Source organism: Echinops telfairi, unplaced genomic scaffold, assembly GCF_000313985.2.
Source record: "Echinops telfairi isolate 266 unplaced genomic scaffold, ASM31398v2 ScPeMD7_655;HRSCAF=1070, whole genome shotgun sequence".
Lineage (NCBI taxonomy): Eukaryota > Metazoa > Chordata > Mammalia > Afrosoricida > Tenrecidae > Echinops > Echinops telfairi.
The window spans coordinates 8,810,461-8,835,133 of NW_022104553.1; the positions used below are offsets into that span (position 1 = coordinate 8,810,461).

Genomic DNA, 24,673 nt, shown 5'->3' on the forward strand with positions numbered 1-24,673 from the left:
AACGATGTACAAATGCGCTTTACACAATTGATGTGTGTATGGATTGGGATAACAGTTGTATGAGCCCCTAATAAAATGTTAAAAAAAAAAAATACCCCTTATGGTCTGTTGTAGCTCACGAGATAGCCAGGACACCTGGGAAACAGACTCAGATACAGGAATTAGTGTGCAAGAGCTTACGTCGTGACTATTCTTGACACCCACAGATGAGGGACAGAAAAAGAGGGGCGAGAATGAGGATGGGAAAGGCTGAAAACATCAGTGAACATCTCAGGAAACACTGGGGGATTTTTAAGATGCAATGATGCAATGATCCTTCCGCGGGCCCTTTTGAGGTGAGAGGTCCAGGCCTTTATAGCCTTCTATCAAGCAGTCAGTGGATGAAGGCTGCTGTGAGAAGAGGGGCTACAGCCTTGGGCAAGATAGAGCTCTTTCCTGAGTTCACTTTCCGACAATGTTTCAAAACATAATACGCCCTTTCTCCCTTAAGGTTTATCATTCCGGTGTTTGCCACAGTCTCTTCCTGGTATTGTGTATGCTATCTGTAGCTGTATGAGAAGTTAGTTTATAGTTTGTAACCGCTTAAAGATAGAGAACCTTTATTCGTTCCCAGTTTTTTGTCCGCCAGGAATGAAGGAGTGCCTGACCCCGTGGTTCTAACGCAGGTCTCTATAGATTACAGTCGTGGTGTAGCTGGAGCTGCAGGGGCCGGAGGATTGGCTTTTACTGTTCCTCACTCATCACTGTTGATAGGAGGCTTTAGTCCCTCCTCATTTCCATCACAGTGAATCGCTGGACCTTTTCAGGGGAAGACATCTAATGTAGTTAGTGTGTCCCCAGGTGGGTGCTTAGTCAAAGGGGCTGGAGCCTTTTGGGGCATACAACACTGATCTCAGTTGCTAGTAGGTTGGACATTTCTGCAGCAGCAGTAGCTAGCTAGATCCGTCTTGGTGAGTGGGACCCTTGCTTGTTAGTATCACATATAAGCTTCACCTACGTTATTGTGGCTACTCCTTTCAGACGCCAGTCTTCCCAGCACCTGACTGAGGCCAACTATGTAGGTAATGTTGCCTTCCTAGTTGATTACTGCTTCTTTTGGGTGGATGTTAGCGTGTAGTATGATGACCTTTATATTTTTAGTCCATTCCCATATGTGAGCTAGAACTGATTTGCCTTGTGTAACTTGCATTCTAGTGGACATAAACAATGACAAGATACATAAGTAACTATGTACTATATTAGATAGTACTGTTAAAGCTACCATGCACCTGTTAGTTTGTTGCAGCAGGTGGTGGCTTGCATGTTGCTGTGATGCTGAAAGCTGTGCCACTCGTATTTCAAATATTAGCAGGGTCACTCATGATGAACATGTTTCAGCAAAACATCCAGAGTACAAACCGTCTAGAAGGAATGGGCATCCGGTTCTGAGGAATTAGCCCCTGAAAACCGTATGAATAGCACTGAAACATTAGCTTATAGAATGCCTGAAGATGACGAGACATGTAGGTTGAAAGCCACTCAAAATCTGAGTTGGAAAAAGGCTGGAAAATGTAGAGTTGATATTAATGATGTGGATGAAGCAAAACTTTCAGGACCTGCTGACAGGGTACAACTCAAAATGAGAAGAGCTACGATCACTTGGTTTCCGCAATGGTTGGCATTCACTGTCAAAAAAAATACTTCAAGACCCATCTTGAATGTCAGTACTATCGTGGGATAATATCTAAATGACTCCGAGGAAGATGAGTTAGTACAACTATGACTTAAATTTACAAACCTGTCACTAAAGCTAGTGATAAAGAAATTGAAGAATTTTACCAACTTACTCAGTCTGAAATAGATCAAACACAATCAAGATAATTGGATGACTGGAATGTGAAAGTTGGAAACAAGGAAGGATCAGGAATTAGAAAATGCGACTGTGATAGTTGAATGATTTTAATGTTAACAAGAGGCTCCTGTGTAGGGGTGGAGTCACCCTGGAAACCAGGTCATAGTCTGATACTATGTCCTTGGGAGAATGACCTTCTTATAAGCAGAAACCATGGGCCCACTCTCTCTCTCTCACCCATCACTTTCCTGCTTGCTGACCACCCTAAGAGCTTCCAGAGCCCTGCCATGTTTCCACCAACCTTGGATTCATACAATTCTGCACCCACTGGCCTGTGATCTTCCTGCAGTCTGCATCTCTTCTTGTGACTCAGTGAGTATGAAGAGGGACTTATAGACGAGTATCAGACTTACGGGCTTGAGTTAGACGATGCTGGAATGCTTTCTTCCTATGTAGTTACTCCCCGATAGAAAGCTCTTTCTTACCCATCTGTGAGTGCCACTGGATTTGTCTCTCCTAGTCAACCTGGCCTAACACACTGCCACTTCCCTGGGACTCTGTCTGCCAACAGAGACTCTGAGACCTGTGGGCCCTACCATGCTAAGCAATTTCATTAATATAATATGCAAGTGCAAGTTTGTTGAAAATAAATTTTAAATGGATACAAGAGTACAAAGCTACCACGCCAGGTTCAGCAGAGGACATGGAATAAGAACTATCATTACTGACATTAGACACATCTTGTATGAAAGCAGAGAATACCAGATAGATGTTTACTTGTGTTTTATTGACCGTACAAAGGCATTTGACTGTGTGGGTCATAAAAAATTATGGATAACTTTGAAAAAAATGGGAATTCCTGGAAACTTAATTGTACTCATGCAGAACCTGTTCATGGCCCAAAAGACCAAGGGAATACTACATGATTTAAAATTAGGAAAGGTGTCTGTCAGAATTATTTTCTTTCATCATACTTAATGTGTATGCTGAGCACAAAATCACAAGAAGCACAAGAAGTTGGACTATGTGCTCAGCACTAGGGTTATAGAAAGGCTTATTAACCTGACATAAGCAGGTGACACAACTTAGCTTGCTGAATGCAGTAAAGACTAAGCACTTGCTGATTAAGAGCAACGATTGCTGCCTTCAGTATGGGTTACAACTCAATGTGAAGAAAACCAAAATCCTCACAATTAGACCCATAGGTAACATGGAAAGGGGGGAAAGATTGAAGTTGCCAAGGATTTCATCTTGCTGAGATCAAACAGTGCATTGCCTTGGGTAACTCTGCTGCACAGACCTTTGAAGTGTTACCCAGCAAGTATGGCACTTTGAAGACTAGCCATGATATTTGCAAATACCTTATATTCACGTGAAAGTTGGACAATGAAGAAAGACTGAAAGAGAATTGATGCATTTGAATTTTGCTGCTGGTGAATAAAATTGGAAGTACCACAGGCTACCAAAACAACAAACAAATCCATCTTGGAAGGAGTACAGCCAGAATGCTCCTTAGAAGCATGGATATTGGGACTTTAACTCATGTACTTTGGACATTTTACCAGGAGAGACCCATCCCTGGAAAAAGGCACCATGTTTGATAAAGTAGATCAGTGAAAAAGAGGAAATACCAGGAATTGTGTCATAGAACAAACAGCTCTGTCTTGGAAGAAGGACAGCCAGAATGCTCCTTAGAAGCAAACATGGTGAGACGTAGGCTCATGTTCTTTGGACATGATGTCAGGAGAGACCAGTCCCTGGAGGACATCATGCTTGGTAAAGTCGAGGGGCGTCCAAAAAGAGGAAGGCCCTCAATGAGATGGATTGACACAGTGGCTGCAACATTGGCCTCCAACAGTGCAACAATTTTCAGAATGACACAGGACCAAGTATTCCGTTGGTGTTTACATAGCGTCTCTGTAAGTTGGAACTGACTCCAAAGCACTTAACAACAACACAACACGGGCCGAAAAGATCTCTCTGCTGGTAACGGTTGACAAAGATCTGAGCGATGTGGGAGGAGCAATAGCACAGACAGAGAATAACCAGCACAGAGACTCCGAGGCAGAAAGCAGCCTGGTGTGTTCTCTGCAAGGTGAGCCAGTGTGGTTGCAGGAGAGTTTTAAGAGAGCAAGTCTGAGGTTAGCAAAAGGCCAACTATTGAAGGCTCTGTGGGCTTTTCTGAAGACTGACTTTAAGAGTGCTGAGAAGCCACTGGGAAAATGTGAAGAGGGATTAGTGTGATAGGAGTTACGCTCGAAAGTGGTAACTGGCTCTGTGGGAGATGGAAGCAGACAGACTTAGAATAATCTAAGTAAGATAACCGGTGACAGTGGAGGTGGTGAGAATAAGTAGATAATGAGTTGTTTGAAAGGAATAAAGAGGAAAAAGAATAAAACCTACATTTTTTGCTTGAAAAATCCATCGGCAAGTCCTTTTGAATTACTCCCTGGTGGCATAGTGCGCTAACTGCAATGTCAACAGTTCAAAACCACCAGCCCCACTGTGAGAGAAAAATGAGGCGTTCTGCTCATGTAAAGATTTATAGTCTCAACACCTCACAGGAGCAGTTTTATTTTTCCCTGTAGGGTCCCTGTGAATTGGAATCTACTTGATGGCAGAGAGTTGAGTGTGAATATTGTCAGTTATGCTGCAAATATGTATGTTTGTTTTTATAAAAGGTTCATCTTACTTCCCTGGAGCGGCTCGGGGTTTTGAAAAGCTGACCTTGTGGTTCACAGTACAAGGAGTGTTTGTTTATTTTTTTATCGCATGGTTAAATTGTCTCACATGATGTATCCCTGGCCTTTCACCCTTCCTCTCGCCAAAGTTTGCATCAGTGTTTTTGGTGTTTTTAGTTCCACCAACTGTTCAAGCTCTTTATCATCCTATCCAAGCAAATGCTTCCTCCAACTTTCATCTACCGTCTTCCAACATAAATATTATATGGGATAATGAATTATTTAATGTAGCTCTTCTAGCCGAATTCTCTAAATCCCACCAAATGACCTTTCTGCATGAATCTGGTAAGAAGATGGGTAAGTTACTGATAGAATTTACCTATGAGTAATTGGGAACAGGATTCCCTGGAGTGGCATCTTGCTGTGTGTAAATGAGCCTTCTGAGAAGCAGGAAGAGAGATCTTAATACCAGCGAAAATCAGAAGTGGAGTGCATCTTCTGGACCCAAGATCCCTACGCAGTGCACCTCCTGGATCCACATGACTGCTATACCACCAGAGGAGCAGTAGCAGAGCCAGGTTCCAGAGCATGGACCAAGTGATGGATCCCAACTCATGGAGCCAGTTAAGATGAGAGCTTTTGTGCGAGAGGCTGCCTTGCAGAGTGGGGTGCCTCTAGGCCTTTAATTCAGTGAATTGCGTTTGTTGACTCGGGAGCTTGAGCTGAATGCCTTCAGGCTACAGTGGTATGAGGGGTGTGTTAGCCTGGGTAGACTAGAGAAACATTCATGGACACCCATATGTATATAGGAAAGAGCTTTATATACAAGAGCAATTGAATATTGAGAAAACATCCCAGCTCAGTCCAGATCAAGTCCATAAGTCTGATATTAGTCTACATGTCTGATACCAATCTATAAAGTCCTCTGTGGGGAACAGAAGGATTTCTATTAAGTTGTCTCCCCAAAATATGTACCAAACTTAGCTGCTTAAGAGTGACTGTACAATAGGTGATCAGCGAAAGTAGGTCAGAGATTATTCTCCTTAACATCAGCCATCTATAGTGGCTAAGACTATTAGTCTGGCTCACCCTAAATAAGACCCACTCCTTTCTGATAAGGATAATGGTGGTCTGTTCACTTGCAGGAGATACCAGAGAGGGCAAACCCGCCCAAGGATGACCAAGGTTAGATAGCCATTATCAGCTGTCTAGATAAAGCAGACACCATTGTTATTCCCACAACAAATATGGGCACACCCCTAGGTGATTCCTCTCCTATTGATTGTATTGCCTATATTAATACCCCTCCCGGTGACTCAGGTTATTGTCTGCTATCAGGGAACTTGCATGCCTCCCAGAATAGTAATTGTCTGTTTTATTATGTGAGACATTAGAGTGATCAAACTTGTTCTAGAATGAATTGTATTGCCCCTTTCTGTGATGTATGACTGTAATCAAATATGATGCGTGGTTAGCAATAAATAGAGAGGCTCCATGGTTCTCAGAGGAGTGGCTGGCCGGAGGGTGGCTGGAGAAGGTGACTAAGGAGGACGAAGCGGTGGCTTCTCTGACGACTGAGCCCCCTCCATGAGGACCATCAAGCCTAGCTGAGGTGAGCTACGCTACCATGAATTGCGTCTGACTCCATTACTTGACTCCATCCTTTAACTCTCATGCTCTCTATGACTTTACTATGATCTCTACTTATTATCGCTGTACAATTGCGCCTACTGAACCTGTGATGTTTTGTGGGGTTCCCTCTTCCCCTTAACCCCACAGCCCTCTTCAGACTTAACACATGCAATGACGCCAAATGCAGGAAGATCATAGGCCAGTGGGTGGGAAATCTTGTGGATCCAGTGGCATTGTAAGCATCTCAGTGCTGGCAGGGGTCTCCTTGTGGTTCCTCCAGCCCAGAGCACTAGCGTAGCTCCATGTGTCTTGTCAGCTGCAATGTCTCCTGTGAGTGAGCGTGTGCCCCACCCCCAGGGAGCTATTTATCTCCTTAGCACCTCTAAATGAGGTCATCAAGCTACGACCTGATTGACAGGTTAGACTCCACCCCATCACTCTTAATCCTCTCAAACTGACAACGGATTATGTAACTACCACAAGGGGGTACCCCCCAAATGGAAATGTACCAGGTGGAGCAGAGGTTTTGTAGTACCCGTTTTTCCTGCTAGGTGAGCACCAGGTAAGCATCGAGCAAGTCGCTCTGAGCCAGTGCTCCCAGTGGTGTCGCCTGGGAAGATTCTCTGGTCACAGTGAAATTTTTCATAAAAGCAGTTTTGCACGAACCTCCTTTTTTTGTGATGGCCGATTTAAGAGAACAGCACATAGCTGTGAAATTTTGTTTCCTGCTTGGGAAAAATGCCGCAGAAACTGTTGTGATGTTGAACACAGCTTACAAAGACAGAGCTATGGGAAAAACTCAAGTGTACGAGTGGTTTTCTCATTTCCAAAAGGTTGAAATGTTAATTGATGACCAACCTCATTCTGGACAAACGGATGCAAATGTTGACTTGTGGAGCTTTGTGAGTTCATTCCAGCAGATCAGACTCTTTGTCCAGCTTTGTATTTAGAGGTTCTGAGAAGATAGCATGACAGAGTGTGACCAAAAAAGGCCTGGTTTGTGGCAGACCGGGGACGGGTTTTGCCACCATGACAATGCACCTGCTCACGCAGCCATCTCAGTGAGCCAGTTTTGGGGAAAAAAACGCATGCCTCTCTTACCCCAGGCACCGTACTCACCTGACCTTCCTCCAGGCCACTTTTTGTTTCTGCAAATGAAGGCTATGAATGCACAGCAATTTGATGGCATAGAAGAGGTGACGAAAAAACGAGGAAGGTGCTATCAGCCATCCAAACAGATGACTCAAACATCAAAAAAAAAAAAAGGTTTCCAAGAATGGAATCTCAGATTTGACGAATGTATTAAGTGTAATGGTGAATACTTTGAAGGTGATAAGGTTGTTTGTTAAGATATTTAAATACATAGCTTTGGAAAAATAAAAAATGTCCAGTGTTTTTTTGGGGGCTACCCTCTCATTAGCTAATTTGGGCACTTATTAACAGACTTGAAACTTTGTAACATGTCTTGGTAAACAACTCCTCTACGTACTTCCCACTGACATTACAACATGTAAACTTTCTTATTAAACCCTTTAATTGTGAAATTTGTCTGTGACTTTCTATACAACTGTTGAAACGGGTCTTAGAAACCAGAGAGAGAATGGTGATTCGAGTGGCACGAGCCCCAGTAAAATGATTGATTAAAATAAAAAAATAAAAGAAACCAGGGAGAGAGAGTATAGAACATTAGGTAAAGCAATGCATGTTACCTCCTCAGAGGTCTCCATTCCATTATTGTCTGTTTTCAGCATGGATTTTTCTTTCTACTACTTGAAATGTCTTCCAATAAATAGACGTGTAAGCCTGATCTGTCTTCAGTAGACTTCGGCTCCAGCGGTCAGATGTCCCTTTTCTTGGCTGTTTCCCTGTAGCGCCTAGCGCAGCGGCTGACACGTAGTAGTTGTTCAGTACAGATGAGTATTTATTAAACGAATAGGCCCTTAGAAGGACCTTGATAGGTGAGGTAACATTAAAAAACTGGTAGACATGAAAGTAGCCCTAAAATACTTCCTAGTGTTCTTCTTTCCTGTTCTGGAAAATTTTGGATGATCCCAGACTATAGTCATGACAGGGAAGAGGAAGCGTTTCCTGTTCACTCACCCCTGCGACTGGTGCCTGGCACAGCAGCGCTTCAGAGGCCAGCCCGTCACTACAATACATGTTTACTGACACGGACTCTTCCATGCTCTCTCTCCAGGTTAATCTAAAGAGACCATGTCCTTTCTGGGCTGAAGATGGCCATTGTTCAATTAAGGACTGTCATGTGGAACCCTGTCCAGAGGTAAACTTTTAAAAAAAATGGGGGGGAATGTTCAGTTCTGTGTGAAAATTACTTGTTCTTGAACTTTTAGATTAGCACAATCTCTCCTCTGTTTTGGGCTAATATTTATAGATTGTGGATTTATCAAGAAATTCACATGCTCTGAGCGCCTTTGCAACCAGATCATTGACGTATTCTATTCTTGTCACCAAAATGGGTTTGAAAACCCTCTCCTCTCCATTGGAATCGGTAATGGAAAATCCGTGCCTCTTCCAGGATGGGTTTGCGGTCGGCACTGCATTTGCTTGTCCTGGCTTCTCTATGGAGCAGTTCCTCGGGGCTTCTCTGTCTTCTGTTGTCTTGACTTTTTTGTTAAAGCGACACAGGCTGCTTATTTTAAAGACGATCTCTCCTTTAGGGTTTTTTCTGTTGTTTTCTAGTTATTAGATTCAGGTTGTCAGCATTTGGGGCAGTCATGCCATAGAAGGGATATTGTGTGTTCTCACTCTGCCTTGTCTCAGGAGGTGTGTGATGTCATTCCTGGTGATGTTAATTTTGATCGCTTAATTAAGGTGCTTTCTGCAAAGTTCCTTCACTGTAAAACGAGAAATTCTTTGAGACTATGAAAATGATCTTATTTTCATTCTACTTTTACCTATTACTTTTACAACCCACTGATGATTCTTTCACTAGTCAGTTATTTATATGATAGTTGCCAAACATAGGTAGTCTCCAATTTACAATAGGGCTTCACTTAGATGATCCATCTTCAAGTTGATTTTGACATAAGTAGAGTATCTCTTGGCTTCCAAGTTTTGTTTTTTTGTTGTAATATCATTATCTTTTATTAGCAAATTAAAAAAACCCAGTGGTGTCAGTGTAGTAACAATAAAAGCTGAGTCATTAAAATTGTCCAACTTCAACACAGTGCGGGAATTGTGCCAGAACTGACCCCACCACACTGAGACAAAATACTAAGGGCGTGCAACAGAACAGCAAAGGGAGCAGAGCAAGGAAGTCCCCGGGTAACACCAAAAATGGACTGTGGACCAGAGCTTGGCACCCCATCAGACTCCACTGGAAAATACTCATAAAGGTCAACAAACAGACCTTGAACTATATATAGGCTTTTCTTTTTTTAGTCATTGGGTTTTTTCCTTTTTGTTGTTGTTGTTATTTTTTTGTTTTCTTTGGTTGCTTTGTTGTGCTCTGTCTTGTTTTTGTGCATATTATTATCTCTGCAGGTCTATCTAGATAAGATAGGTGGGATAAACAATCCTGAGGAGGAAACAATAGGGCCAATGGTTCCAAGGGGTCACGGGAGGGGGAAGTGGGAGAAAGGAAGTTGTGTTAGCAAACCTAGGGACAAGGGAACTACAAGTGCCCTAAAATCGATGGCAAGGAGGCTGGAGGAGGCCTGGTGGGACTTGATCAAGGACAATGTAGCCAAGGGGAGTTACTGAAACCCAAATGAAGGCTGAACATGATAGTGGGACAAGAGGAAGGTAAAAACAAATAGAGGAAATAGCTAGGAGGCAAAGGCCACGTATAGAGGTCTAAATACAGGCATATGTAAATATATATATGATGATAGGGAAATAGATCTATGTACATATATTTATAGGTTTCGTATTAAGGAAGCAGATGGACATTGGGCCTCTACTAAAGTACTCCCTCAACACGAACATTTTGTTCTAATAATCCAGCATTCTGAGATGGTCACCTTCCTGATATGATCGCTGAAGACAAAACGGGTGTATAAGCAAATGTGGTGGAGAAAGTTGATGGTGCCTGACTATCATAAGATATAGCATCTGGGGTCTTAAAGGCTTGAAGATAAATAAGCAGCCATCTAGTTGAGAAGCAAGGAAGTCCACATGGAAGAAGCACACCAACCTGTGTGATCATGAGGTGTCGATGGGATGGGGTATCAGGCATTAAAGACCCAGAACAAAAATTCATGTCATTGTGAATTGGAGGGGTGGGGAGTGCGGAGTGGAGACCCAAAGCCCCTCTGTGGGCAATTGGATATCCCCTTACAGGAGGAGACGGGCCAGCCAGGGTGCAGTATAGCACTGATGAAATATACAGCTTTCCTCTAGTTCTTTAATGCTTCCCCCCCTCCCACTGCCATCGCCCCAATTCTACCTTACAAATCTAGCTAGACCAGAGCATGTACAGAGGTACAGATGAGAGCTGGAAACACAGGGAATCCAGGACAGATAAACCCCTCAGAACCAAGACTGACAGTGGCCATTACCAGAGGGGAAGGGGAAGGTGGAGGGAGAAAGGGGGACTGGATCACAATGATCTACCTATAATCGCATCCCAGGGGGGTGGACCACAGATTGGGTAAAGGGAGACATCGGTCAGTGAAGGCATGAAAAAATAATGATTTATAAATTATCAAGGGTTCATGGGGGAGGGAGGAAGAAAATTAAGAGCTGATACCAAGGGCTCAAGTAGGAAAAAAATGTTTTGAAAATGATGATGGCAACAAATGTACAAATGTGCTCAACACGATAGGTGTAAGGATTGTGATCAGAGTTGTACACGCCCCCAATAAAATGATTTATTTTTTTAAAAGTGTCCAACTTTGTATCCTTTCCAACTGCCTGTACCAGGGCCAACACAGATTTCACCATGGCCCTGGGCATAATCAGCTATCTGTGTTTTGCTCAGTAGATCTTAACATTAAACATTGAAAGTGATCACCCATGAATGAGAACATCAGCCAATTGTGTGCTGCAGCTTTGTGTATAGTACATTTTACTAAAGATTTACAAAATCACAAAGCAGAAAAATAGACCGGTCACAGCTGTGATTTGTTCTTACTTGAATACATCATAATCTGGAGAGTGCCTGAAGTGATTTTCTCATCCCATTTCTTCTACATTTAGTAGTCGGCGTTCTACTATAATCTACTGGAAGCAAGAGCTTTACTTTGGCTTCTCACTAGTTTAGTTATTTAATGATACACTTATATCAATATGAACTTGAGTTATTTTATTTAGTGGTTTATTTTGTTTATCATGTTACTATCATTTAATAACATTAAAAATTAATCCTTTCTAAAGAGTACAGTTCAGTGATTCTGTGTGTAGTCAGAGTTGTGGCACTGAAACCACTGTCTAATGTTGGAACCTTTTTGTCACTTATCCCTTCCCCCCACCCACAGAAAGTCTGTGTATTTTCCATTAGCAGTCACTTCTTCCCCTTAGACCCTAAAAACCACTCGGCTACTTCCTGTCTGTGTGCTCTTGCCTAATATTGACACTTCATGAAGTAAATATGTGGTCTCTTGTTACTTGCTTTATTTACTTAACATTATGTTTTCAGAGTCCTCTGCATTGTGAGGTTACGTCATTTCTATTTTTGGCTGAATACTGTTTGATAGTATGAATATGCTACATTCCTTTATTCATTCAATGGTTGATAGGCATTTGGATTGTTTCTGCTTTGGGGCTATTATGAATGATATTACTGTGAACATTGGAGTACTAGATTTTTATGAACCTGTGCTTTGAATTCCAAAATGTAATTAGTGGATTGATCATATGCTAACTCGGTTTCTCTGCGACACGACTAGATCATTGCAATGGCAAACATTTTACATACCCATCAGGAATTTCTAGAGATATTTGCCAACACATGTTGTCTGTCTTTTTATTTTAGCCAGTCTAGTATCCTAGTAAGGAGCCCTGGTGGTGCAGTTGTTAAGCATTGGGCTACAATCCACATGGTCTGCAATTCAAAACCACCAGCCACTCCACGGTCTTTGAGGAGAAAATTATTGGACACTTTATGTTGTAATCCACGTTTCGCATAAACTCCTTAGAGTTTGCATTCAGTCATCTGAAGGCAGCTTTCAATCATCAAGACAAAGGAGGAAAACAAGTTCTCCTCGGTGTTGGAGTGAGGGGACCTGAGCTCGTCGTGAGAGGGCCCCTGTTTCTGGTGCTCATTTCGTCCCAGGGCAGGTGCCCGAGGTTCACTCTGGCAGTGTAGTTGGTGGCTGCACGAAGCAGAATCAAGTGGCCAGCCGGGTTCCAGCTCTTGAGATTGGGCTGTCACTCCCCTGCAGGGAAGGCCATCTGGCCTATTTGTCGTGGGGTCAGGGACTCAGCCTCAGAGAAGAGGCTCACCTGTTGCGCCACACACATCCTGGATGGCTTCCCTGGCATCGTCACAGTGGACCGTGCTTGGGCTGGTTCTGACTCAGCGGCGGGACCTGAACTGCACCACTGGTGCAGCATCATGTGGCACCTGGTGAAATGGGTCATTGTGGTCCCAGTTTGCTTCTTATGCAGCTCCTTGGGATTGAAGGAACATGCGTGGTGTCATGCCTAGTGGCAATAATGGGCTCTCAAGAAGTAGTCCATCAAACAGACTGTCTTTGAAGGATTTTCAAAATAAGGGAACTAAGAGAGCCTTGGATGTCAGGGAGTCTCAAGAAAACTGAGAACGTTTCAGAATATAGTGGATCGGAATTTGACCAAATTGTTCCTGCAGCTCAGTCTTCCGCTATGAACCGTGAGGAGAGAGAAAACGTGCTGCCTTTTGTGGACTTGACTAACCTTGGCAATGCTTGTTATCTAAACACTGTACTTCAAGGATTATCTTTCTGGCCTGGTTTCAGATCTGGAGTGAAACCAACAGCAAACAAAAAGCCTCACACTGCCATCAAGTCGATGCTGACTCCTAGGGACCCTGAGGAAGCGAGTCGAACAGCCCTGTGAATGTCGGGCACTGTAACTCTGTACAGGAGTAGAGCACCTCATCTTTTTCCGAAGAGCAGCTGGTGTTTTGAAATTGGGGACCTTGCAGATGGCAGGCCAGCTTGTAAACATTATGCCACCAGCACTTATTTAATATTATTTCAAGGAAGAAAGAAGCTCTAATAGATGAGCCAGTCAAAAAGATAAGGGAAGGGAGACAGTGGTTGGTGTACGATATGAAAATAATAATAATTTATAATTTATCAAGGGGCCACGAGGGTGTGGGGGAGGGAAAGGGGGGAAAAGGATCTGACACCAAGGGCTCAATAGAAAATAGATGTTAGACCAGCCACTCCATGGTCTTTGAGGAGAAGATGGCAGCATATGTACAAATGTGCTTGACACAATTGATGTGTGGATTGTTACAGGAATTGTAAGAGCCCCCAATAAAATGTTTAAAAGAAGGAAAGATAAAGGAAATTGCAAAGAAGATTCTTTACAAGTTATCTAGTTTACAGTCCTTAATCATTTCCATTAATTAGCTTCAAGCTACTTTTCTCTGAACTCCAGAGAAATCTACTTGCTTCTCAGCCAAGGTGACTGCTTACCACGCTCAGGGGACTCAACCCTATGTATGCAGGATATCTACAGCGTGCACAGGACGTATGACAGTGTATTTTGGGAAACATTCAAGCAACATGCCAACTCTTAAAAAGAGAAGATGTGAAAAATGTGGCAGAATCATCTACTAAGGCAGGAGAGAACTCTCATTAGAGAGAGGAAACAGATGGTATTAACAACAGAGAGATGGACAATGTAAGGCTGTTAATGACAAAATGCCTGAAGTTATAACTAGTCACTGGAAGTGCCTTGCAGCCAGTGGCTTGCCGCTTGATTGCTGTGATGGTAGACTGCCCAAGATCAACACTCCTTTGTTGATACTTATTAAACCGTCACTCTCAGAATGGAGCACAAAGCCAAGCGATGGCAGCTGTGGATTGTTCGTAGTTGTGGCCATGGCATTACAATTAGTATTGGGCATTGTAATGGTTCTGGTAAAGTCAGTGACCTAACTTTTTAGCACTAGATAAGGGAAATCCGATGGTAGACCAAATGTGTGAAATAAGTAAGCCATAACCATTAAATGTGGAAGGAAGTGAGAGGTGGGGTTGACAATTCTGACAATGAAGGAGTCACGGGAAACACACAGCCAAGCTGCCAAGTCAATTCTTTTTTTTTTTAGTCGTTTTATTAGGGGCTCATACAACTCTTATCACAATCCACACATACATCAGTTGTGTAAAGCACATTTGTACATTCATTACCCTCATCATGCTCAAAACATTTCCTCTCCACTTAAGCCCCCGGCATCAGGTCCTCATTTTTCCCCTCCCTCCCTGCTCCCCCCTCCCTCATGAGCCCTTAATAATTTATAAATTATTATTTTGTCATATCTTGCCCTGTCCGACGTCTCCCTTCACCCACTTTTCTGTTGTCCATCCCCCAGGAAGGGGGTCACATATAGATCCTTATAATAGGTTCCCTCTTTCCAACTCACTCTCCCTCTACCCTACCAGTATCGCCACTCACACCACTGGTCCTGTAGGGGATCATCTGCCCTGGATTCCCTGTGTTTCCAGTTCCTATCTGTACCAGTGTACATCCTCTGGTCCAGCCAGACTTGCAAGGTAGAATTCGGATCATGATAGTGGGGGTGGGGAGGAAGCATTTAGGAACTAGAGGAAAGTTGTATTTCTCATCATTGCTACATCGCACCCTGACTGGCTCGTCTCCTCCCCGAGACCCCTCTGCAAGGGGATCTCCAGTGGTCTACAAATGGTCTTTGGGTCTCCACTCCACTCCGCACTCCCCCCATCATTCGCTATGGTGAGATTTTTTGTTCTGATGATGCCTTATACCTGATCCCTTCGACACCTCGTGACCACACAGGCTGGTGTGCTTCCTCCATGTGGGCTTTGTTGCTTCTGAGCTCGATGCAGCCAAGTCAATTCTTAAACACAAAGATGGAGCAGCTGTTGGACTTCCTGGAGGACAACAGAACAAAGCAGCTACTCTTGATGCAGCATCCACTGAAAGTAGAAATTCTGAGACTAACATTACGAATGGGACCCATGGATCTGATAGCAGCAAGCAATCCAATGACCAAACAGGCATTAACATTAGTGAACCCTGGAATAAAATGTCCTATGTAGTGCAAAGCATAAAAGATTTGAAGGGAAGTGGTTGCTTTTTGATGATTCCAAAGTAAAAGTTACTGAAGAGGCTTTTTGAATTCTCTTTCCCCTTCTACATCTCTTCTTACTTGTTATTTTATAAGAAATTATAGAGCAAGTGTATTTCCCTTGTGTATATTAAACAGACATGGACAAACATTGGTGATGTTAACTTCAAAGAATCTTTAGCTTATCTTTTGTAGCTACTGGGTTTTATTAATCTCTCTAAGGTTTTATATAGTGAAATTTGAATTACTGAACATGATACAAATTTTTAGCATTCACTTACCTTACTAGTAGTTAGTTCTCAATTGGGAAACAAACTTGTATACATTCTAAACAAATTATCCAAAATGGAATCATTTAAAAACGTACTTTTTGTGTTTGCTTAAAAAAAAATAAAGTGCTTTTATTTGGATCTGCTTATTTGGAGTAATTATCTACATGCTGTAAGACCTGTGGTTTTCGAGGTAAGAGACAGAATTTCATTCAGTACATTTAACTCCATACTATTGCAATGCCAGATCGTATTGAAGGATTATTCGGTAAAATATTGAACAGGAAGCGTCAAAAGAAGATGTAAGAAATAAACAATCACTGTACCAAAAAGAATGATGAACATTCAGCCATATCAAGAAGCTGCCTCTGATCAAGAACTGATGGTACTCAAGGGAGGTGTCCAAGCTGTGCTGCATTCAGTAACCAAAAACAAGGATCCAGGAATTGATGGAGTACAATGGAAATATTTCAAGCTGATGAAGCATTGGAAGCACTCACTAGTCTATGCCAAGAAATCTGGAAGACAACTACTTGGTCCACCAATTGGAAGAGATCTGTGTCTCCGTTTCCAAAGAAAGGAGTGAATGCAGAAATTATCGAACACTACAGTAGAACCCTGGTACTCCACCGCACCTGTACTCAGCATAATTGGATTTCCACACTAAATGTTGAGACGAGTTTTCATCAGAGCTCAAATAAGACATCAGAATCTGACCCAACACACATGGTTTTGTAAACAAAAGCAGTTTGTGTTTTGGTCACTCTGCCTCAGTTGGTGTTGTTGGTACATGTTGTTTAACCCTTTACAGCTGTGTTGCAAGCATTTTGCTATAATTTTCTTAGTTTTTTGTGGCTTTTTGTACTGTTTTTGATTAAAAACATGGGTCCTAAGAAAGAGTTTTTTTAAAAGAATCATCATGGTAAGGAACTTGTTAACTGTGTTATCGATACTGTTGATGATAATTTAATAAACCCTTTTAGAAAGCAGTTAAGGAAACGCCACCAGCAGACCACATTAGAGAGAGCTAGCCAGGTCCTCGTGAACACGGGCAAAGGAGGGAAAAAAAAACTCCTGAAAAGCAGCTACCGGTTGATTTTATGGAAGGGGATTCTCCTTCCAATGTCTGTCTGTCTGTCTCTCTCTCTCTCTCTCTCTCTCCATCCCTCCGCTCCACATCCATGTCCACAGATCTAGGTCCTCAGCAGTCTGAAGGTATCGGTCATACTGTAGTTGTTAAAAACGTTTTAATGTTATGTTTCTTGTTTAAAATGATAATAGTTAACTCTGAACTTATTTACTTTGAAATTTCTGTGTGATGCTTTGTGTAAAAAGGCAAGGTTAGAGTAAAAACTTGGTGGTCAAGAGCAGATTAGTCCGTTTTCAGTTACTTCTTATGGGAAAAATTGACTCAAAACTCGACTGCATCACGTCTCAGCACTCCTAGAATGGATCAGCGTCCAGGTCCAAGGGTCTACTGGATCATCAATATTAAAAATATCATATGCAAGTCAAAATTTGAAAACAAACAAGCACACACAAAAAAAACCAGTTGAAGCAACACATTGACAGTGAACTGCCAGAAATTCAGGCTGGATTCCAAAGATGATGTGGCACAAGGGATACTGTTACTGACATCTGTTGGATCTTAGCTGAAACTAGGGAATAGCAGATGTTTAATTGTGTTTTATTGACTATGTAAAAGCATTCTCCTATGTAAGTCGTAAGAAACTATGGATAACATTGAAGAAAAATAGCAATTCCAGAACACTTAATTGTGCTCATAAAGAACCTGCCCATGGACCAAGATCTATAGAGTTATTCAAATAGAACCAGAGGATACTGGGTGGTTTAAAATCCCCAGAAGTGTGTATCAGAGTTATATCCTATCATCATGCTTATTCAGTCTGTATACAGATTATCCAAGTAGCTGGACGATATGAAAAGAACTTGGCCTCAGGATTGAAGGAAGGCTTATTAACAACTTATAATATACACAACCTTGCCGGTTGAAACCAAAGTAGACTTTTGAAGTACTTGCTGATGAAAATCCAAGACAGCAGCTGTATTAGTCTGAGTAGACTAGGGAAACAAATCCAGGGAGACTCATAAGTGTACCAGAAAGAGCTTTATATACAAGAGCAATTGAATGTTGAGAAAACATCCCAGCTCAGTCCAGATCAAGTCTGTAAGTCCGATATTAGCCCATATGTCCGATACCAATCGATAAATTCCTTTGCAGACTCACGAAACACATGCAATGACGCCAAATGCAGGGAAATCACAGGCTAGTAGGTGGAAAGTCATCTAGATGCAGTGGCAGTAGAGGCATCTCAGGGCTGGCAGGGGTTTCCATGTGGCTCCTCCAGCTCCAGGGCTCTAATAGCTCTGTGTGCCTTGTCAGCAAGCAGGTCTCGCAGGGAGTGAACGTGTGTCCTCCCTCAAGCAAGCTACTTATCTCCTTAACGCCTCCAAATGAAGTCATCAAGCTGCAACCTGATTGACAGGCTGAACTCCACCCCTTCACTCTTAAGTCTCTAATTGATAACAGATTATGTAACTACCACAGCAGCCTTTAGTATGGACTACAGCTCGATGTACAGAAAACCAAAATATTATAACTGGACCAAAAGGCAATATTATGTTAAGCAAAGAAAAAAATTGAAGTTGTCACGGATTTCATAGTGGTTGGTTTCCTGGTCAGGCTCTTGGAAGCAGCAGTCCAGCAATCAAATGACACCCTGCATTGTGCCAGTCTTCTATTACAAGCTCTCTTCAAACTGATAAAACAGCAAAATGGTACTTTTCAGACCAGGGTTCACCTGACCCAAGCCAGGGTTATTCCCAACTGCTTCCGATACACATGAAAACGGTCCAGTGACTAAGGAGAGCTAGAGAAGCGTGAATGCATTTGATTGATGGTGCTGGTGAAGAATACTGAAAGTACCCCGGATGACAAACAAATCTGCCTTGGGAAGAGTGCATCTTGAATGCTGCTTCTAGTTCCTGGACAAGCTTTCATACTTGGTAAAGTAGAGGGTCAGCAAAAAAGAGGAAAATCCTCCAATGACAGGGATTGACCCAATGGCTACAAAATGGCCTAAAACATAGCTATTGTGTGGATGGCTCGGGCTGGGCAGTGTTTGGTACCGCGGTTCCTGTGAGTCGGAACTCCCTTCATGACACCTAGCAGCAGCAATGTATGCGTGGTGTTCGGACTTACCTGTGGCTTCGAGTATATTCTTCCCTTTTGGTCTGATAGGGTTAATGATTTTGAGAAGCAAGTACCTCGTGGTTTTAGGCCTGCCTGGTGTCTGGTTGAAAGGTGATGCCCGATGATGGGTTCAGTTCCAGGTTTGAAGGGTATAAGGATCAGATCAATAAGGATAGTCTTTTTTATTATTTTGAATTTTACAAGTTTTTTTCCTACTCTGTCTTGATTGTGATCCTGGTCAGAGTGGTCAGTAGTGTTGGCCGTGGAACCATCTAGGTCTTCGGATGTCAAGGTGGTGGAGGCAGAGGTTCACATGCTCTGTAGACCTTTGGACCAGTTGGTTCCATGCTCCTTTGATTTTTGTTCACTCTTCTTTGCTCTAGGCATTTAGACACCAATAATTGCATCTTAATTTTGCTATTAATCTTACAGCCCTGGTGACATGGTGGGCTCCATGTTAGGCTGTTAACCAGAATGTTAGCAGTTCGAACCCACCACCTGCTTTGAGGGGGGAAAATGAGGTGTTTTGCCCCCATTTAAAGATTTATAGCCTTGGAACCCGATGGGTAGTTCGACTCTGGCACATAAGGTTGCTCAGAGTCAGAATCAACTCAGTGGCAGTTAGTGTTTGTGTCTGTTTTGTTTGTTTGTATGCTTGTTTTAGAGTTCAGAAATTCAAATATTGGAAATCATTTCCTGGGTTTGATTGGAGGATCAACCTGTGATTGTCTGCTTTAGGTATGATGTTTGTTTAAAATTGTACTTGATTCTCAGACTCACGGCCATCAAGCCGACTCGGATGCATAGCGACTCTGTAGGACGGAGCAGAAGTGCTGTGAGATTCTAAGACTGTAACTCTGTGTGGGAGTAGAACTCTCTGTCTTTTTCCTAAGGAGCCGCTGGTGGCTTCAAATTGCTGACCTTGCGATTAGCTGCCCAGCACGTAATCACTATTCCACCAGGCGTATTTGATAAGCCACTTAGAATACCTCATATATTTGTTTTTTGAAGCTTAACCCTAAATGACTTTGTGGAAAATAAAGTCTTCTTCTTCTTCTGAAAATAAAGCTGTTCTTCTCCTAGTAAAGCCTATATTTTTCAGATTAATTATATGTGTCCAAAATCTGATTGTTGTTCTCTAGCACATGCCTGAACTCTAGATCTCATCTTAGAGCAAAAATTTAAATTAACTATAAATGAAACACCAGGCCCATTGACTTCAAGCCATTTTTAATTCATACCACCCCTGTCTCATAAAATAGAATTGCCTCATAGAGTTTACAGCTAGGAACTGTATGGCAGCAGACTGCTACATCTCATCTTCTTCAGAGTTGTTGGTGGATTTGAGTTGCCAACCTTTTGGGAAGGCTCTAAGCCCTTCACCGCTGCTCTACCAGGATTCCTTAACTTTAACATAAATTATTTTGAATTTGTAAAACGCCTCCTTCTCTGTGCTATGAAGATTCATGGGGAAAAAATATCCTTTTTTAAGCTAAAAGTGATATTGACTTTAAGAAATATTGCATTGGGAATTTCTTGACCTGATTTTTACACTCTGATTTTATATGCATAATTATATTTTCTATACTGTGATTTCCAATGGGATAATGACTTATCTTTACCTCAAGAGATCATGTAAAAATAGAATTTGGATGAAGGACCATTTGTTCCCCTTGGGATAAAATACTCTGTGAGTTATGACAATGGCATTACTAATTTGGGAAGAAATCTAAAAAAAGAACACTTTTTAAACTTTTGCATTGTTTTTTCTTTTAAGAGTAAAATTCCAGTTGGAATTAAAGCTGGGCATCCTAATAAGGTGAGTGGCTTTTTCTCTCTTGGACATTCGTTTTTGTTTTATATTGCTTTCGATCTTAAATATATATTCTGCTTTATATTATATTGCAGTACAACTGTAACTACTTAACAGTTGTTGCAGCAGAGAACTATAAGTTTAGTTTGACTTACAATCTCAAATCCCTAATTTTTGCAGCAGGTGGAGTAGCTTTACAGTTTTGATTTTCACATTTAAATTATATAATTTCTTTAGAATTATTTTGACTCTGCTTTTGGCACCTCTAAAAGAAGGATAAAGAGTAATCACAGCGTCAGATCAGCAGATGTTCGATCACCCAGGCACTTGTAGTTTTCTGTTTCCACTAGGCAGCCGGTCATTTTCATGAGTATGTTTTATAGCTCGTAAATAATTATCAGCATATTTTGAGCAGAGTAATTTCAAATGACACTCAAGGTTCTCATTCAAACTAAGCCGTTATTTCTTTATTCAAGACTACTGCTTCCCCTTCTGAATGTGCTCTGATTTACTTTCATGTATTTTTAGAGCAGTTTGGTCCTAGTTTTTCACGATTGTTCCTGTTTAGTCAAGAGTACTGATACGGTCTCTGCCTTCTTGTGCGTCCTCTCTCCGTTTCGCCGTGCTCTCTTCCCGGGGCCTCTATTTTTGTTTCAGATCTGCAGTACATACGGACAATAGCATCCCGGCAGCTGAAGCCTCCCTCCGAGTCTCTTCCCAATTCCTTTGTACTTTCTCCCCCCAGAGCTAACTACTTTTCTGAATTTGTTGTATGTGGTATCCACAACAACATAGAAATGGTTCTGTGTGAAATCTTAACATTTAAAACATGACATTGTATCTTTTCATTCTTCAGTTTAAAGGATTTTTTTAAGTTTGAATTTCACTCAACATTGTGCTTGGAGACTGTTAGATTTGTTAACATAGATAGATCTTGTTGCTTCATTTTAACAGCTTCATAGCATTTAACTGTATGACCTTATCACAGGTTTGTAATTCCTCTGCTAATGGACTCGCAGTTTCCAGTGTTTGCTAGTCCAGACGGTGCTGCACTAGCAGCTTTATCCCATGGGTCTTGTGCACGCGGACATGTAAGAGTTTCTTTAGGTGTCTATCTAGAATTGCTGGATCACAGGCTCATTTAAGTATCTCAATATTGTAATACCAAATAACTTAGTGAAGTAGGTGTGCCTCCTTTTGCTTTTTAATTGTTGTATTGAGGTATGGTCTCTGTAGGGGAATTGTTGGTTCAAAGGTTTAGGAATTTATAACTCTACATATATATTGTCAAATTACTTTCCCAAGAAATTTTTATCTCTCTTTTCAGCATTAACAGCACACTGGTAACTACTTGTTATAAATTTAATGTCTTTATTTAATGGGTAAAACTTTGTGCCACATTTTAGTTTGTATTTCTTACATATATAAAGGATTTTGATAATAGGATGTATCTATATTTAATATATATCATCATTGACAATTTGTATTTCTTACATATATAAAGGATTTTGATAATAGGATGTATCTATATTTAATATATATCATCATTGACAGATTGATTATCCTGACAGTGGAACATGAGACAAAGATAAAAATAGTAATAATTATTTTAAGCTTACTTATTAATGTTCTTGCAGTACTTGAAAATGGTGAATGATACCACAGACTTAGAAGATTGTGAGCAAGCTAATAAACTGGGAGCAATTAACAGCACACTTAGGTAATTTTTATTTTCATCATATTAAGAAAATAGTCTTATTTTGTGCATTTATATTAGAAATCTTGTTTTCTTATAATTATTTTTTTTAAACTTTTCTAATGATTCTGTTAAAACTTTTGCTATCATTGAATTTTCAACTAATTTTTGAAAGGAGGAAAATGTTTCTCTTCTGATGCATGGATAGACATGTAGGCTGAACAGGTGTGGGAGAGTGAATGGGAATATGCCCACGAATATATATAGATTTGACTGGATATTTGTGTAAGGTAGTCAAGAGGCGCCACAGACCGAATCAGTCGAATTTGAGCAAACAGGCTTTATTAGGGAGAAAAACCCAGCCTGGGTGAAGTTTCACAGTCCACAATGTCCGGGCTGGGGGTGTCATGCCCCAGGCTACAGGGGTGGTGCTTATATTGCCAGGGAACATGAGACTGGGCTGTTTTGAGTTCATATAAGGTAAAGTAGTCAGGGATTGGGAGATACAAGTATGTCCGGGTTTCTGGAATGTAAGGTGTCTTCCTGGTTCTGGGTGTATTTGTGCGGGTGCAGGGCGGCGAGCAGAGAACAAAGCAGGCACTGAGCCAAACGGGTTGTGCCGGGTGCAGAGCGGCAGGTCGAGAATAAAGCGGGCCATTAGCCAGCTCTGGTCAGCTCCGCAGGTGTGTGGGGGAGATTCAAGGCCACTTGCTGCTATTTGTTTTAGCTAGCTCTGGTCAGCTCCTCATGGGTGGGGGAGATGGAAGGTCACTTGCTGCTAGAAGCTGGCTTGGTATTGATCCGGCCATACAGTTTGTACATGTATATTTAGTATGTGATAGAGCATAGAAGGACAAAAGTATGGTTTTCATACTTTTCATACTTAGACATAACCAAATACTTTGAGGGAATGAATCATTGGGCCTGGGGGCTAAGGACCAAGGACCAAGGTCAATTGACATGAAAACATTTTATATCCTACTTTGGTGAGTAGTGACTGGGATCTTAAATGCCATCATGGACAGCCTGCTAAGGTTTCTCCCAATCTAGAGGAGCAAAAAATGATAAAAATATAAGACCTTTAGTATATAGTTTTATTAATATTAGTCTCCATGTCCCTGAGACTAGAACTACATAGTGCCCAGCTACCACTACTAACTGCACTGAAAGAGATTATATTAGAAGATCCTGGATAAAGTGGGAGAACAATGTATGAAACAAAACTCAAAATCATTAAAAAAATAATAATTATACCGGGCTTTCTGATCAGACAGAGATGGGTGGAACTCCTAAAAAGAATATGCTCACCATAGAATAATCAACCATTTGAGAATAAAAGGACAGCCTTTATCCAAGGACAAAGTTCAACAGAGCTAAAGAAAAAGTAGAAACAGGAAACACAGGGAGAGAGTGATGTTACATTGTGGGGGTTTCAGTCAATAACATGAAACAAAAAGTGGATTATTGAATGAAAAACTGATGTGCTCTGTTGACCTTTAACCAATTCACGGGTTAAAAAAAAACAGTTAAAAGAAAAGTCATTCTTTTTTATCCAAAATCCATAATAACTTTTAGGAGCCCTGGTGACATAGTGGGTACACGTTGAGCTGCTAACCACAAGGTCAGTAGTTCAAAACTACTAGCCAGCTCTGGGGGAGCAAGACAGGGCTTTCTTCTCCCTTGAAAAGTTACCGTCTTGGAAACGTACAGGGGCAGTTCTTCCCTGCCCTGTGGGGTCACCACGATTCGGAATTGACCCAGTGGCAGTGAATTTGTTTGTTTTGTTGGTATAATACCGTTGTTCCTTCTTGTCCTTGAATTTCTAGAATGTAGTAAATCTATGAAAATAATAAAATTTTATCACAGGCAAGTCTTTCCTATTCATAGATTCAGTCAGTTTTATGAATTTTTCCAGTGCCCACAGTAGCCTTTTTCTCCCCACCCCCAACAGTTTTATTGGCACATAATTTATGTATCGTATAATTCAATCATTCAGTGATATCAAGGAGACTTGTATAATCACCATCACATCAGTCTTAGAGTATCACCCACCCCACCCATGGTTAAATCTCCCTTAAAATGAGTTGTGCAATCACAATCAGTTCTAGTGCTCACCTCCCTCTTCCACCTTCATTATTTACTTCCAAAATCCCCTTTCCCTCCCACCCCTGCATTCCCTATAACTCCTTGTATCAGTTATTTTCTTCTTTTTTTTAAATCAGTATATTGGGGCTCATACAATTCATCACAATACATAGATCAATTGTGTAAAGCACATCTATACATTTGTTGCCCTCATTATTCCCAAAATTCGCTT

The 24,673-nt window shown here is 41.5% G+C and overlaps 1 protein-coding gene across 1 annotated transcript in view; it reads left to right on the plus strand.

Annotated features, from left to right (window-relative positions):
- ERO1B (endoplasmic reticulum oxidoreductase 1 beta) overlaps positions 1 to 24,673 on the plus strand; it is a 90,277-nt gene that overhangs the window by 11,577 nt on the left and 54,027 nt on the right. Inside the window, exons 3-5 of the mRNA XM_004711660.2 lie at positions 8,342 to 8,425; positions 20,625 to 20,666; positions 22,298 to 22,380. Coding sequence (XP_004711717.1) covers positions 8,342 to 8,425; positions 20,625 to 20,666; positions 22,298 to 22,380 — 209 coding nt within the window. The remainder of the gene's footprint in view (positions 1 to 8,341; positions 8,426 to 20,624; positions 20,667 to 22,297; positions 22,381 to 24,673) is intronic.